This window comes from Lygodium microphyllum, chromosome 14 (assembly GCF_053477565.2).
Source record: "Lygodium microphyllum isolate KBCC chromosome 14, Lygodium_microphyllum_v1.1.10, whole genome shotgun sequence".
Taxonomy (NCBI): Eukaryota; Viridiplantae; Streptophyta; class Polypodiopsida; order Schizaeales; family Lygodiaceae; genus Lygodium; species Lygodium microphyllum.
In genome coordinates, this window is record NC_141148.1 from 115,802,452 (window position 1) to 115,819,692 (window position 17,241).

Below are 17,241 nucleotides of genomic sequence, written 5' to 3' on the forward strand. Positions count from 1 at the left end.
TTGCTTTTCATATGAAGAATACATATCCACCTTATATCCATTCCCTTCTTTGGCATCAACATGGAGATTGTATTTGTAGCAATGGTGAGACTCCATCTCCATGTAGTTCTAATCCAACTTACTAACAAAAACTATTTTGTTTGTAACTTTTGGGTTGCTATCACCTCCTCACCACCCTTTAGTCTCTTCTATCTGAACCCATTTTGATCACCCAAACCCTACCACCACCTCCATCTTTACCACATGACTCTCCTTCTTAACACTCTCCATCTCATGAAACACCCCCTAAGTCTCAAAATCATCTAGATTAGGCATGCATAGTACTACACCTAGGGATTCTCAAAATTAGACATGCACAATAATACACCTAGGGATTCTCAATTTAGAAGCATTGGATGGCTTCAATTGATCAACTCCATCTTAACCCCCTAAACCCTTTTCCTTCAGACACCATCTAGGGCACCATCAAGAGAAGGATACCCTAAGCTTACATATAGAAGACTTGACCCTATTGAACCATTGAACCACAAACTCTCTTACCACAAAGTGGGTCCTCAAGTGTGGAATACACATAGGAAATCTTGAATCACTTAGGTTAGAGATCCATCTCCCAATCACACCTTTACCCATCACTAGCACTATAGGCACACCCCCATAGGCAGTTATATCTTGCAAGGTTGAAGCAAGAACCATCGATAACATCAATCTTCCCAAAAGGTCCCTCACACACCACCACGAGTTCCACTAGATCATCACAAGTTAATGAGGGGGACTAATGTTAAGGGTTAGTACAATCTAAAGTCAAAGTCAAAGGTTCGAGGAAAAATCAAATGTGCACATATGAAAGCTAAAAAGCAAACCATGTGTCACCTAGGAGTTAAACATGTCCAATTGTTAGGAATACCAACTAGCTAAAAGTAGCACTATGGAGATTAAAATTTTCTTTAGAAAACAATTGGTGTCAAAGGGCTAAATATAGCCCCATCACATTAAAGCTCAAGCTTTAAAAAATACCAAAATGAATTTTCGAGTTATTTTAGGCTTCAGTGTTGCTAAATCATGTTGATGTAAAATCCTATACTCTATAAGACTTAGAGATATCTTTGAATATGCCATATTATACAAAGATATTAGATTGTATAATGCAAGCATGGATCTCATTGTTGTGCAAATCATAAAAATCAATGAGTAAACACTATCATCTAGCATATTACTTTCATTTTTGAAAACTTTTCTCAAAGATCATGGATAAATGTTTGAAGCCTAACACCATGGTGCAACATGAATAAAAATCCCATAGGCTACCCATGAAGCCATATAATCATTCTAATTATGTAGCCTCCTTTAGATAAAGTGGGCACATGCACTTGCTAGAGAAAGCCTAGTGAAGCTCACTCTTGTGTATGCAAACTTAGAGCTCTTTTCTCTCATATCTTCTTTACTCCATCGTCCATTGCCATGTGTGTGTGCGTGTGCATGTGCGTGTGCGTGTGCGTCCATTGCCATGCCCTCTTCTTCATTATGGAGAATAGAAAAAGAAGCTATGGATCAATTGGAGCTTTGGGAGTAAGTAGAAGGATTGTTGGATTGATGAGGTGTTTCACACATTAATCAAACCCATCCTAGACTACGCACTCCGCACCTAGGATGTGCATGTCAAGATTGTGGGAGAGAAGGAAAGAGTCTCACTTGTAGCTTTCTTGCTTGCACAATGGGGGAATACACACACAGGTGGAGGTTGAAAACACTTTTCCTCTTCTTAGTTGTGTAAGCCAAAAAGAACTCTAGTACATAGAAATAGAAGAACCCTATATATGGGTCTCAAACCAAACTCAACTAACTAAGGTGGCATACTAACTGAGCCACGAACTAGAGTAGATAAGGATAGCTATCATCTAGCTATTATTCATGGGCGGTATACCAACCGCATCTATAGCTAACAAGTCGGTGACATAAATGTACAACGGTCACCCTGGTATATCACGAGTGGAGCTCAATATCTCAACACTCCCCCTCGAGCTCAATCCCAATTCTTGCACACCAAGCAGGTCTCTGAACTTGCACAGCTTCTCTGTGCCTAATGCCTTCGTGAATATGTCAGCTACGTGATCCTCTGTGCTGACATAAACTAGATCAATAAGACCTAGTAAAACCCTCTCCCGCACATAGTGATAATGCACATCAATGTGCTTTGTTCTAGCATGATAGACTGGGTTATTTTGCCAAGTGTATACTGCTCATGTTGTCACAATAAATGACAACTGGCCCATTTGTAGGCTGATGCATATCATAAAGTAGCTTATGCAACCAAGCTACCTCACGTGCAGCCATTATTGCACCCCTGTACTTAGCCTCTATGCTCGACAAGGCAAGTGTAGGCTGTTTCTTGCTGCTCCAAGTGACTACAGCACTCCCAAAAGAGAACACATATCCACTGGTAGATCGTCTATCAGAAATACTACCAGCCCAATCAGCATCAGTATATCCATGCAACTGTATCTGAACCCCAGTCTCATAAAATAGTCCATACTGCAATGTGGACTTCACATACCTGAGTATGCATCTAGCCACATCCAAATGTAGTTTCCTTGGAGCCTGCATAAACTGACTTACCAATCCAACATCATAGCTCAAATCTGGCCTGGTAATAGTCATATAAATCAAACTTCCTACTATGCATCTGTACATAGTAGGGTCTTCAAGAAGCTCACCTGCATCTGCACTCAGCTTCACATTCTGCTCCAAAGGAACTGAAATAGGCTTACAGCCTGTCATCCCATGTTTGGATAGCATGTCCAATCCATACTGCCTCTGCAAGAGCCGTATCCCACTTAATGATCTAATCACCTCAATGCCCAAGAAATAACGCAGCTCTCCCAAATCCTTCATCTCAAACTTCTGCTTCAATAGCATTTTCACATGAAGGATATCTTCATCACTATCACCTGTCATAATCAAATCATCAACATAAATGACAAGTAGCATAATACCTTTCTCTGTTTTTCTCACATAAAGTGAGAAATCTGCCTTGGAAATCTGAAAGCCAATAGTGACAAGATACTGTCCTATCTTGTCAGACCATGCTCTAGGTGCTTGCTTCAAGCCATACAAGGCTTTCTTCAACCTGCAAACAAACTCAAGATGAACAGCATGCACATAACCTGGTGGATGCTCCATATATACCTCTTCTTGCAAATCACCACGCAAGAAGGCATTCTTTACATCCATCTGATGTAAAGACCATTCCTTTGATGCAGCCATAGCAATGACTGCTCTTACGGTTGCCATCCTTGCAACCGGACTAAATGTTTCTTCATAATCAATGCCATATGTTTGTGCATACCCCTTGACTACTAATCTTGCCTTGTATATGTTCACATAACCATTTGCATTGTGCTTCACCTTATAAACCCACTTACAACCAATTGCATTCTTATCTTTAGGCAAAGGTACCAATTCCCATGTAGCATTTGCTTCCAAGGCATCCATTTCTTCATCCATTGCTTTCTCCCATTTTTCTTTTCCCATGGCTTGCTCAAAAGAAGTGGGTTCTGGTTCCTGTATCACTTTGACCATATAGACATAGTGAATGGCTGTAAATCCATCATATTTCAGCCTATCCACAAGATACCTAGATCTGGTAAACCTGCGCAAAGTAGGTTCACTCCCAGGTGCTCTCAAAATATCCTTGGTCTTCCTTACTCCAAGTGTAATAATAGAAGGAATACCCAACTCATCATCAATGCTCTGTTTTAAGCCGCTGGATTCACCATCCACATAAGAATGACCTGCATTCACATCAAACATGGGCTGATCTACCTTCTCTTTTCCTTTTCGTGATACCTACATACCACTATCTGCATTGCTTTGAGAAGATTCTCCTGATCTCAATCTGCCTGTCCATGGCGAAGAATGTGAACCACTGCTAGAGGACGCTCCAGGTTCACTAATATCTTGTGACTGCTACTGTGAATTCTGTGCAGCATTACCATTTTGTGCATCTACATTATCAATCACATTTACTGGTTTATACCAGCTACTCATCTCATCAAAAACAACATCTTTGCTCACTGTAAACTTACTAGTAGAAGGGTTACATCATCTATACCATTTTTGCTCTGCAGAGAGTAACCAATAAAGATGCGCTTCTCAGCTTTTGGATCCAACTTTGATCTCAACTTATCTGGCACATGAACATAGGCAATGCAACCAAAAATTTTCAAATGAGAAATATTTGATTTCCTACTAGTATACCTCTCCTCTGGAGTCATGCCATGTATTGCTGCAATGGGAGTCCTGTTTATTATGTAGACTGCTGTAGCAACTGCCTCAACCCAGTAAAAATCTGGCAGGTCCTTTTCATTGAGCATGGCACGAGATACCTCTTCAATATACCTGTTTTTTCTTTCTGCAATTCCATTTTTCTTTGGGATATGACTACATGAATATTGCTGCTTTATGCCATGCTCCTGCAAGAACCTTGCAAACTCATTTGAAAGGTACTCTCCCCCTCCATCTGACCTAAAGAATTTTATTTGTAGGCCTGTTTCTTTTTCAATCATAGCTTTAAGAGTTTTGAAATGCCCAAAAACTTCACTTTTCTTTTTCATAAAATACACCCAAACTTTTCTGCTATAGTCATCAATAAATGTGACAAAATAATGACAGCCTCCAAGAGATGCAGCTTTAGTAGTCCACACATTAGAGTGGATTAATTCCAATGGCTTCTTACTCTCTTGAACATGTTTAGAAAATGGTTTCCTTGCCTGTTTTCCAAACTAACAGGCTTCACATACCTTATGCATCTCTGCAACCTTGAATTTAGGCAATCTTGTAACAATATTTTGGGCTTGCATTGATTTAAGTCGCTGTACATTAACATGACCAATGCGTTTATGCCAGATATCAATATCTGCAACCACACCGGTCCCATGTGCAAACATTGCTGCACTCAATTCAGGCGTGTCTGCATCCAACGTAAACATTCTGCCCTTCTTCTTTCCTTTTGCTATCAAGCGATCTTTATTTTTCATATCCTCAACAAACCATCCATGAGAATTAAATCTGACTTGCAAGCCCTGCTCAACCATTTGACCAACAGAAACCAGGTTCTTGGTGATATTCGGGACATGAAATACATCCGACAGGTATTTCTTTTTCCCATCCTGCATAGACAAAGGAATTTTTCCATTCTGCACAATAGGATGTGCAGTATCATCACCAGTCTCCACAAATCCTGGTTTTTTCATTTTTCTTACATCCTGTATCCATTCTGCATGACCTGTCATGTGGTTGGATGCACTTGAGTCAACATACCATACATCGTTGCTTTCTTCTGCACTTGTCACAGAATTGGTCATGTGCTGCACCATAAACAAATGCTCATTTCTGTCATCACCTTGTCTACTAGAAGATGCATAATTTCCTTGTTGCAATTTTCCATTCATGATGTCATTCTGTTTTTTATAGCAATCTTTAGCCATATGACCCATTTTATCACAGTAGTAGCATTCAACATTGTTGTTTGCATTTTGGCCTCTTTGCCATCCACCACGACCTCTTTGGCTCCCCCTGCCTCTATAATTACCACGTCCTTCTCCATAGGACTGGTTTTCTTGAGTTTGTTGCATATTCTAATTTCTACCACGGCCTCTAGATCGGCCTCCTCTACCTCTGTCTCTACCTCTTCTAGCATTTGAGTAGAAGACAGCTTCTTTTGAAGTTCCTCCTGAAGAAGATGCACCACCATTTCTCTGCTCCTCAGAAATTAGAAGAGCATCCTCAAAATCAGGAAATCTTTCACGGACGGAAATCGATGTTCGGAACTGTGCATAATCCTTTCCTAGACCATTTAAGGTCACAGAAACTAAATCATCATCTTCCACTGGCGACCCAATGGAAGCAAGTGCATCTGCAATCTTCTTCACCTTCATGTGGTAGTCATTGATGCTCATACTTTCTCTTTGCACATTGTGTAACTCTTGCTTGAGCTGCATTTTCCTGGCTTGCGTATTTGTGCTATACATTTTTGACAAAGTATCCCATGCCTCCTTTGGCGTACTTGCATCTTGAATATGCACAATCATAGAGTCTGAAATACTGATAAACAGCCAGTACATAACTTTTCTGGCTCTCTCATGCCATCCTTTAAATGCCTGCATTTGCTGTTGATTGGGAACATCAGGAAGAACTGGTTCTTCTTCATTTCGTGCAACGAATTCCCAATATCCTTTTCCCATAAGGAAATTCGTCATTCTAAACTTCCATGCTTGGAAGTTGTTCTTGTCAAGCTTTTTAGTGACAATCTGTGAAAGAGAATCAGACACCATTACAGAACATTGCAAAAAATTCTGTCACTACAAAAAACACAGCTTCAGCTTCACAAGGGCAAATTTGCAAAATTGACGAAAGTGGTATTTGACCACACAGTCACTTCCTAGTGACGATTTTGCATCAACAGGCAACAAGGATGATTCTGTAACTCCCAATGTCTCTGCGCATAGGCATACGATGCAATTTCTACAGTAACTTTTCACCGACCTATAGAACAGTGGTCGCACAGCATAAAACAGGGCCTTTTCCTGAGTGCGTGCGGAAAACTTTCGCCTCTAAAACAGGCCCCGAAATGGCCTCAAATAAAAAAAACAGAGCAACCAAGGGCTAAAGCCCAGTCCCGCAGCATATACTGCCCTCTTGCTATACCGCGAAGGGCATCTCAATCTGAGACAATGCACTCTTGCACTTTCCGGCTGTGCTACCTGTGCAGAGACTTGCTCCCAAAATAGAAAAATGAAAGCAACACTGGTCCTCTTACCAGAACACCGCGAACTTGATTTGCTTTCTTGAGCTCCTTACCACGAACAAGGCTTTGATACCATGTCAAGATTGTGGGAGAGAAGGAAGGAGTCTCACTTGTAGCTTTTTTGCTTGCACAATGGGGGAATACACACACAGATGGAGGTTGAAAACAGTTTTCCTCTTCTTAGTTGTGTAAGCCAAAAAGAACTCTAGTACATAGAAATAGAAGAACCCTATATATGGGTCTCAAACCAAACTCAACTAACTAAGGTGGCATACTAACTGAGCCACGAACTAGAGTAGATAAGGATAGCTGTCATCTAGCTATTATTCATGGGCGGTGTACCAACCGCATCTACAGCTAACAAGTCGGTGACATAAATGCACAATGGTCACCCTGGCATATCACGAGTGGAGCTCGATATCTCAACAGTGCAAAGTGTAGCTTTACAATGATGGGGTGTGCTTTGTGACCTAAGTTGCACTTAGCATGGCAAGAGTGTTGTTGGCTAGATATACTCCACACATAGTCATCATATTTTGTTGTTGTGACCCACACACTAAAAGACACTTTTTACACTAGAAGTTACACTTTGTGGAGAACTCCTATGCATGTGCCTTAATGTTTTAGGATAAATTTACAGTTAAGATATAACGTATGTGTATTACATGAATGATACATATATTTATAATGTTCAGGTATGGGGGTACCAAGTGGCATGCACTCACACCCAAACCCCCCCCCCCCCCCCCCCCAAAAAAAAAAAGAGGAAACTTTTTTGGTTCTTTTTTGTTGTTTCTCGTATTAATGTTAATATTAATATGTATTAATGTTTATTATTATTAATATCTTAAGAAATTATTTATTTACTTATTTATTAAATCGATTATATTAATATATTGTTATAATAATTTACATTAATAAAATGTATTATTGATATAGTTAATATAATTTAAGAGACTCCTAAACATGGCGATACTTTTGATGGATGTTATTCTGGCGATTTGAGAGAGAGAGAGAGAGAGAGAGAGAGAGAGAGAGAGAGAGAGAGAGAGAGAGAGAGAGAGAGAGAGAGAGAGAGAGAGAGAGAGAGAGAGAGAGAGAGAGAGAGAGAGAGAGATGTCATATTTGCATTTGTGATTTTCTCAATTATCCCTTATCATGGGTGAGTCCATGTGCCTCATCCTCTCACCTTTGTATATGGTTTTCAAACTACTTAAGTGCATATTTAGTGTTCTCCATCTAGAGACTCGGAGCATTCATCCCTATCAACTTGAAAGAATACAAACCTATCATATTCTATACATATTTTATATATTGATCTTGCCCATAAATAATGTGTAACTTGGCTAACCAAGTAGATTAATCAAATGATATGGCAAAGAATGTCACATTCTAAACATATTTAATATATTGATCTTGCAAATAGAAGATGTGCAATTCTCCTAAATTTCTTAATGGAGAACTCTAATTTGCATGTGCACCATAAACTTAAACTAATCATATAAATATTGCCTCAATATGTCATCATATAGCCAAAACTTGCTATCAACTTGGGTTTTGATTTTCATGGCACTACTACAAAACATGACCATCCAAGCTGTCGTGCTAGCAATAGTTGTTGCTATTGCATAGTATTGTCGAACCTTTTTCCTCTTCTTTCAAGATCACAAAGGAAAACTCGACCTACAATATCAAGTCACTTAAAAATATAAATATTTTTCATTATTGGCATTCCAAGAACAAATATAGCAATCCTTTTGAGCGGTAGACAGAACATTGCCAACTTGATGTTCCAAAATATGACACGAACGACATGTGTTTCAAATATACCATTTATGTCCATATGAACGATCGACGATAAAAGATGTCATGACTGGGATCCCTGAATAGCCTTAGCAATAGCAAAGGTAATTTGGTGGTGCTACTGCAACCAGCTGTATTTTATGTTCTCTCTTATGTTATGTTTTCTCTTTTGAGTTATAGGTGGTGTGTATATTGTTACTTCTCTATGACACATGTATCTCACTTCTTTTTCTTAAATCAAGGCAAGCTTAAACTTCTATGAAGATTGAATAAATCAATAGTCACCCCAACGTCGACTACATGTGATCAATAACAAAAATGAGCTACTTTTGTTTTAAGAAAATGAGATAAACTAAAATCACAAGGGTAGCAAAGTTCAGCAAAGCAACTCTTCTTCAGGAGAATAGCATAACAATATCATTAACTATACCATCAACAAACATAAGTCACCATAGTTTAAGAAAATTATGTATCAACAATCATGCGGGTTGCAAATCTCAGAAACATTCACAGAAGGGACGCAAATTAGTCGAGAAAGGGATTTGAAGATACGTATGGTTATGAATATAGAAGAGCCACACCGAGGATCGATGAGACCATGCTTTACAAACAGCAGCAATTGGCCATGCCAAATGTGCTTCGATGGTCTGATCATTCATGAACGCAAGGCGCGCTCTTCTTCTACATGGACTTCATATTTATTGTGTGTGTACATGATCGTCTTAGCCAATAAGACAGCAGACGGGGGTGATCCATGGGCATCCATGGGCAGCCAGCCTTCGATGGAAGGCTTCAGGATGAGATCCACAGGTCGGTACATTAACACCCGCGCCGCTTGCAGCCAGCAGTCTCGAACTGGCCTGTGACGAAGACGAAGGGTTCACTGGTAAAGCTGGGGGCAGAAACAAAAGCCAGAGATATTATAAGCTGAGTCCAAGCTAAATTTACGCAAAGATGAGAGAGAGAGAGAGAGAGAGGGATTGCTTACCCAGTCATCGTCGCCACAGATGAGCCGCTTTGGCCCAGGACGAGGCTCTCCGATCGCTTGCAGCTGCAAATCATAATTAATTCATCTCATCAATCATTGATTACAGCACGGGCTCATCCGTCAAAGCAGGATTAACATCGACGTCTTTAATCAGAAATCATGGTTAAGCTGAAGGCTCTGCAACAGTTCAAATCAGACGCCAAACAAACCATGGCTGATTCCAAGTTACACAAACACGATCTTAATCAGAATCGTAATTAAGCACACGAAATCGATAACCCCTGCTTGATCTATGTAATGACTTACCCGGTGCACTTGCAGTCATCGCCACAAGAGCAGTTGGCGCCGCAGCTGCACTTGCCGCCGCAACAAGACATGATTGCTCAGGCACGAGCTGAGAGAGAGAGAGAGAGAGAGAGAGAGAGACTGTGTGTGTGTGTGTATGGCGCTATGAAAACGAAGAACACGACGAGAGAGAGAGAGAGAGAGAGAGAGAGAGAGAGAGAGAGAAAGAGAGACGTGCGCACTGGAACTTCCAATGCCGGAGATGATTACTCACAGTAAGAGTGCGTCATCCCTAAATCATTTGCCATCGCCTCCTCTCCTCACTGCGACCCGCTGTCCGCGCGCGTAAGAGCCCAATGCCAGGTCCTTCTCCGTGGTGGACTCCTCTTCTCAACACATGCCACTTCTCATGCATGCAGGAGCTCAATATTAGCAAGAGGAGGAGGAGGAGGAGGAGGGAAGAGCCACTGTTACAGCTAAATTCTTTCGCCTCATACATATCCAGCAACGTCTACCTATACCGTTTGTCTTATTTATATAGCCTATGGCTCCTCGAGTCCACCAGGTAGGCTAGTGTACCTCTACTTGTAGCTCTACCTCACACAGATCTTGAAGAAGTCGTCAGTGGTAGCTTGGCAAGTTCCCAAATTATGACTCACTTGTAGACTTACACAACACAACATATAGAGTCTCACCAAGGAATATAAAGTACACATCATATTAGAGAATAATAAAAAATTCTATAAATTTGCTCTATCCACCCATGCGCTTCCATTGCAAAGCTTAGATTGTAATGTAGATAGAATCTATGTGAAGAGTTCAAGGTTAGCTAAAATAACTTTGGTTGGGCAAAAGGTAAATGATTGTAGTCCATAAGGGGATCTCCTTTTTATAACATGTTAAGGCAATCAGCTAACCAACATGCCACATTCTTCACCTTCACTAGTTAGTCAAGGAATATTCCCTTATCATTAGATTAGGGGCGTTACCCCTCAACCCCCATCGAGGGGGGCATTGACCCCTTAGGACCCAAAATATGGGTCTTAAAACTTGTTGTAGTGTGCGTCAAGTTCTACCAAGCTAACTACTTTATCTAACCCAAATGTTAGACCAACAAATGTTACCTTTTTGGCATCCCATCACATAAACCTCATCTAATATACAATTTAGAATATAACCAATATCTAGGCTCACACATGGCTTCTCCTTATAATGGGTACCCTATAACTTTGAGCACCATAGATCATTGGCAATACCTTATAAGGGTGGGCTATTGAGCATACCTAGCACCCGTGAGCCTACGACTATAACAAGCATCCCCATTCCTAGTTACATTAGGGCACTGGAATTAATGGAAGGATACTAGTGTGAATTTAGGTGGGTTGATTCCCCTAGACAATTTGATTCCTCAATGTAATCCACTTTTGCATGTGCATGAGCTCAAAAGTTAAGTCCTTTTTCACTAGTAGCCTCCGCTCCTTTACATGTCCCATTTCCACAATGCCCTTGCAAAGAGAGAGAGAGAGACGCACACACACATAGAGAAAGACTCTTGTCCTTCTCCATGGGTGGCCACCTTGCCAATGCAAACACTTTCGCATGACTCCCACATTGAGAGAGTGTGTGCGTGTGTGTGCAAGATTACCATTTGTACAAGAGTACTAATATCTTTTATCAAAATTTATATTTTGCCAATATAGCCACTCTTGTAAATGTTACATTTAAAAAAATGAAAGCTTCTCAAGTTCAGAAAAGCTTTTGGTGCTTCAAGAAAAGAGCTTTGGCAAACACTTTCAATAATATATAGAATTACTTGGCAAAATCGATGGAAAGAACTAGTATTTTTTTATGAATGTATATAGTATGGAAACCTACATGAGTGCCACCACCTGTACCACAATGGATGTTGTCGCCATTAGTGTTGGCTTCCTAGACTCTCTTCTACCTACAAGCTAACCTAAATGTCAATTACAATGATTAACTAATTGTTGAGCCTTGCTAGCTTGGAGGCCACCTTTTCTTTATGATGGTGGTGACAAAGTCCACATATTTCTTCTTAAATAAAATTGGCTTGCCCTATGATGAGCAATATACTTTTTTGGGCAATCAAGCTTTTTGTTTTCACCACCTATATAATCAGCAAGCTATTAGTCAAGACAATTTGAATGTTTCCATTATTATAATATAAGATTGCATACTCAAGAAAATTTATCTTCCTAGAGTTACCAACTATAGTTTTGGGTTTGATAAACCGTGTTAGAATCGTTACCAACTACAGTTTTGGGTTTGATGAACTGTATACTATTGAAATCAGACTATAAGCCAAAATTTGATAACTCAATTGCACAACAATTAAAATTGCATAAAGAGAAGAATAGAAAGAAACGCAAAAAAATAATGTAAGATACCAATTGGGTGCAATCTCCCCCATGCTTAGAGAGGACTCTCCTCAATGCATGTATGGGTTGATATTATTGATCTTATGCCCAAATTAAGATATTATATCCATTTTTTATACTTTGCTCATCATGAACGGCTCCTCTTTTTCTAAAATCTATATAATATATAAAATTCTAATCATTAACTTTGGGCTCAAATAAATAATCATACTCAACCTTATGACTAAAAGTATACAAGCATATAAAAATGTATTGAGCATTAAGCACTCAAATAATAGATCCCAAAGAATGTAAAAATACTTGTTTTTGCCCTCCATGTACCAATTTCTTAACGTGTGATTTCCTTCAACTCTCCAATCTAATCATCTACTCACCAAAATCACAAAACGGATTAATTCTCTAATCGTCCATGTGGCACAGTGCGTCTGGTGCTACACATTCACACATGCAACAAGTCACAATTGTGTGGCAATGAATCATAAATATAAATCCACATAAAACATAATAATCAAAGTACTAGTTTACTGAATTATATCAAGAATCATAACATCATGACACTCGAACTTCAAAGCTATATGTCAACCATGATGCTCAGAGTTATGTCACAATGTCATGGATTCCCAAGGTAGTTGCAAGCTTGTATGGGCATGCTGAACAATTTGACACCTCCATAGGGAAGAGATTATTGATTAGACAATTTGGTGACACTAGTGGTAAATGATGAAGCAATGTATTATAACTATCATCAAAGTTGATAAATTAAAAGTCCCATATATTGTTGGGGCCTTCATATAGACTTTCGCAATATTCATCAATGATAATACATAGGCATGGGTTTTCTAAGGGCCAGTTTGGATTTCTCAATAGGCTATGATATATTACACATGGCATGATATAATCGCAACACGAGGCAATCTCTTAATTTCTTACAAGGGTAATTGTGTATTAGGGCCCAAATTTTCCAATGGTCCTATAGGTCAAAAAAATATTAGCAACGATGTGAAAATTCAACCCCTTCAACAAGTTGAATGTGTTTGCTTTTGAGTGTTGCTCTAGAAAGTTGCACAAAATCTCCAAGGGGGCTCATCTCTAAAATTTACCACTTTTGTCATTATGTAAAAGCTCATTACTATCTCTTTTGGTCTTGTAAGTGTGGTGTGCTCCCTCATTGGGCAACAAAGGTAGAATATCTCCAACCTTTGTTGATTTTTGGGGTGTCTTAATCTTTGGGCTTCTTAGAGTTTAAAAACCTAGTAGAGTATTTATTGTTTACTTAGGGTTATGGTTGAAATTGACGATCATTTTTGTGAGAATAGCTATACAAGTAGTTGAAATCTTCTAGTCTATGAAGACCAATGAGGCTATTGTTGTTTTGACTAAGCTACAAAGCTATCTTAGAGTCCAATGTCCCTTCGGTATAAATATTACCATTTCTAGTTTAGTGTGTTGTGCATGAGAAGAAAGTATGCTTACTATCTGATTCTTACTTCAAGGCTGAAAATGGAGAGCATGTCCTAACCTTAAAGATTCTTGGACTTTCTTTTGCAATTAAATTTCCAAAAATACTCCCAATTTGGGATAGGGTAAAGGGCAAGTAGTTGGCCAGGGATTGGTAATAGAAAGTTATGTCAACTCTAGCGAGGGCTAATAATGAAACAAACATAGATCTATTGCAATGAAGGTTGCTTGGGCTGGTGGTTTGGAATAGGTAACGTGGCAACCTTCTAGAACACTAACACCAATTCGAATGCGTGTTTTGCCATTGAAGCTTCCGCGCTTTATACATCATCTTTGTATGTCTTCCATAAGAAGACTAAGACTAAGATTGTTACATATTTAGAAAATGTGCCAGGTTGATGCTCTGCATGCTCTAGTCATACGCGTAGAAAACTATTCTGCTAATGGGCTTTCACTAGATGATCATCGCCGAAGGGAGGAAGCACCAGATTTCCACACCTATCATCAAGAAATGTGTGCACCGTCCCCTATAGACATTAGAATCACTCAACAAACTGATGGATTCTGCTGAAGCGCAGGGATTTGGATACGGTACCGTTTCACTTGACGAGCTTCACTAAAAACACGGAATTGGAATCTGAATGCATCAGCTTTTGAAGAGTCGGATGTGTGCGCGTGAGTACGCACGTATGTTTGATATGGTACCTTGTTGAATAATTGTGCACATCTACATCTACATAAAAGTAATATTATGATGCGAGGACGTGTGTACATGCTATACATGTGACATCGATTAGGGCTTCAGTTCAAGGGTCATTGAAATTGAAATTTGACATTTATGTAGGCTCCGTCTTTGTTTTGCACCGATGGTCGTGTCCTGACGACTGAGACATCCAGATTCCACTTGGGGGTTTGTGAATTTTCTACCAGATGGCAGATACACAATCGAGGGCAGGGCAGATGCTCACCGGTCTCATGTACCATCGTACCCTGCTTTGGACGCTTGAGCCCGTACATGAGAAAACGTGACAGGACGGGAGTCGGGATCTGCAGATATTTGCAACATTAAGCCGATGGTAGCATTTCTTCGCACAGACATTTAAATGTGTGCCACAAAAAAAAGTCTCTGGCACGCGAGAGACGTGTAACCTTTAAATAAAGATATTGAGCTTATACTAAATTAGTAGAGTAATAATTTAACAATAGGGAGAAAACCCTTTCTCGAGCTAGACTAAAAAGCGGGGACACCTAACCACAGGAAAAAGGAGCGGGGGTGGGGGTGGCATTGAATATGATGATGAATAGCAATACAATTTACAAATGCTCAGGAAAAAAATATTTGCGGCATCCATCCACTAACGTGTAGGCCATGCTCTCCCAGCCAAGAAGTAAGTATATAATGGCCTATAGGTGGTTTCTTTCTTTTTGTACAGAAAAGAAGAGGCCAGGAAGTGAGCGCCAACGGGGGAGGAATGTTGACGGGACGAAAGGGCGCGGGGGGTGGGGCCCCCACGTCCACACATAAAAGAGTATCCTGCCTGCGGTCCCCCTAGTCAAAATTTTTTCATTAATAACAGTATCAGAAATTTGATCTAGAATTTCGGGAAAGGGCCATATCTTTTAAAATAAAAAAGGACTGGAGAAATTCGGTGGTGAAAGGATATAGGGACGGCTTTACACGGCGCCGTTGCCCAGGCCGTGGGCCCCGCCGACAGAGGCCCCGAAGGGCTTGGCGGAGGCGGAGGGGGAGGGGGAGGGGGAGGAGCGGCCGCGGCCGCGACGGCGGGAGATGTAGTGCAGCCACGTGGCGCCCTCCAGGAGGGCCGCCAGCACTGCCAGGCCCACCAGGACGCCCACGTAGGCGCGGCGCCAGGAGCCGCCCGGCTGCAGGATGTCGAAGCCGACGAAGATGTTGATGATGCCGAGCGTCAGGATGGTCACGCCGAGCATGTAGTGATACCAATTCCAACCTTTGCGATACTTGTGGTCCTTATTGGGCCGCAGCAAGATGGCCGTCACCTAAAAAATTGGGGATAAATATAAATATTATCGGATCTAATTAGAGAAGAGATTTTTTTCAGGTAGAGAGGGAGAAAAAAATGACACACTGTAAGATTAGATTCTTACTTGCAAGGTTGCTATGGCGAACAGGGCTATGCCTATGGACCTGTGCTTATCGTGTGTCACGCCGACGGAGAGGTTGCCCAGATGGATGCCAGTCGCCCAGCCGGCCACGCCGACGGCGTAGCCCGCCATCTGGACGAACACGTGGAAGTAGAACCAAGCCGGGTCTGTGAAGGGCTTGAGATACCGCGCCCCCATGACTCCGATGGGCAGCATGATGCCCCATCCGACAGTATTAAGCACAGCGTGCCTCTGCAACAAAACCCAGGTTAATTCATCAAAGTATAAATAAGCCGACTAACGCTTTCAGCGAGGCCGGTAAATTAAGCACTGATAGTGCGGAGATGTGAATGTAAGACTCACGTTCTTGAGCACGATGTTGGGAAGCTGCGCGCCGCCCGAGGACGCGCCCGTGGACATGTCGATGGCCTTGAGGCCCGAGAGGTCGGCCGTGGTAAGGGCGTGGATGCCGGGGACGAAGTCGGCGACGGTGGAGCCCCTGTTCCAGACGTGGTTCAGGACGGTGCTCTGGTTCGCGGCCAGCTGGAGGACCACCAGCATGGTGATGCTGGTGCCCTGGATCTGGATCTGCTTGTCCAAGACGTGCAGGGAGATAGGCGTGCAGCGCAGCGGGGTGCCCCCCTTGGTGGCGGCCGTGACGTCGTAGGTGAGCAGCGTGCTGCCATTGGAGGCCTGGAAGCCGATGAAGGTCTGGGCGCCCACCATGGCGGGCGCCGCGCCTAGATTTACCCCCCAGCCGACCCAGCCGCCTGTGGCCGGGGCGGTGCCCGCGAAGAGCACCTCCAGCGTCCGATTGGTCGGCTCGTACGTCCAGGCCATCGTGGCGCCCTGCACCGACAGATCGCTGCACTGCGAGAACACGCGGTTCGAATTGTTGAAGGAGACAGACGTGGAGCACCCCTGCGCCCGCGACGAGTCCACGCACAGGCCCAGGAGGACCGCTGCCATCAGCGGCAGCCACAACAGCGAGCGGAAGGAGACGAAAGCCATCGCTCCCCTCTCTCCCTCTCTCTCTCTCTGAGTCTGTTACCTTCTTTACTTATTGCTGCTCCAGCCTTTGTAACCAAATACAAACACACGCTTTTGCCACACGCTCTCTCACCCCCTCTCTCGCGCTCGGCCCTTTAACCAACTCGGTTGCCCGTTCGGACTATTATAGCCTCCACAACACAAACACAAAACAAAACAGAACACCAATAAGCCTAGTGATCGGCCCGGTCAGCAGCCTTTCATTCCAACTCTGACGCATGAACACGCTTACGCTCCGTTCACACGTCTTCCAGGAATACGCTTGGCTAATCCCCCAATCCCTTCCTAGGCGCTAGGTCGCACCAAGCGGGAGGAGCGGTATTACCCAGTAA

General features: G+C 42.0%; 1 protein-coding gene and 1 long non-coding RNA gene across 2 annotated transcripts; both read right to left on the minus strand.

Annotated features, from left to right (window-relative positions):
* Nucleotides 1–9,130: 9,130 nt before the first annotated feature.
* On the minus strand, nucleotides 9,131–10,090 carry LOC148026019 (uncharacterized). Its single transcript, XR_015693176.1, has 3 exons — nucleotides 9,900–10,090; nucleotides 9,594–9,656; nucleotides 9,131–9,497 (listed from the first exon to the last, which is right to left on the minus strand). It is a non-coding gene; the product is annotated as an uncharacterized LOC148026019 (long non-coding RNA).
* A 4,801-nt stretch (nucleotides 10,091–14,891) lies between these two features.
* LOC148026020 (Auxin-responsive family protein) lies at nucleotides 14,892–17,026 on the minus strand. The gene is made up of 3 exons (XM_087693255.1): nucleotides 16,223–17,026; nucleotides 15,863–16,111; nucleotides 14,892–15,754 (listed from the first exon to the last, which is right to left on the minus strand). Exons 1-3 carry the CDS (start codon nucleotides 16,868–16,870, stop codon nucleotides 15,410–15,412), a joined length of 1,242 nt encoding a protein of 413 aa, XP_087549381.1. The 5' UTR covers nucleotides 16,871–17,026; the 3' UTR covers nucleotides 14,892–15,409.
* Between the last annotated feature and the right edge of the window lie 215 nt (nucleotides 17,027–17,241).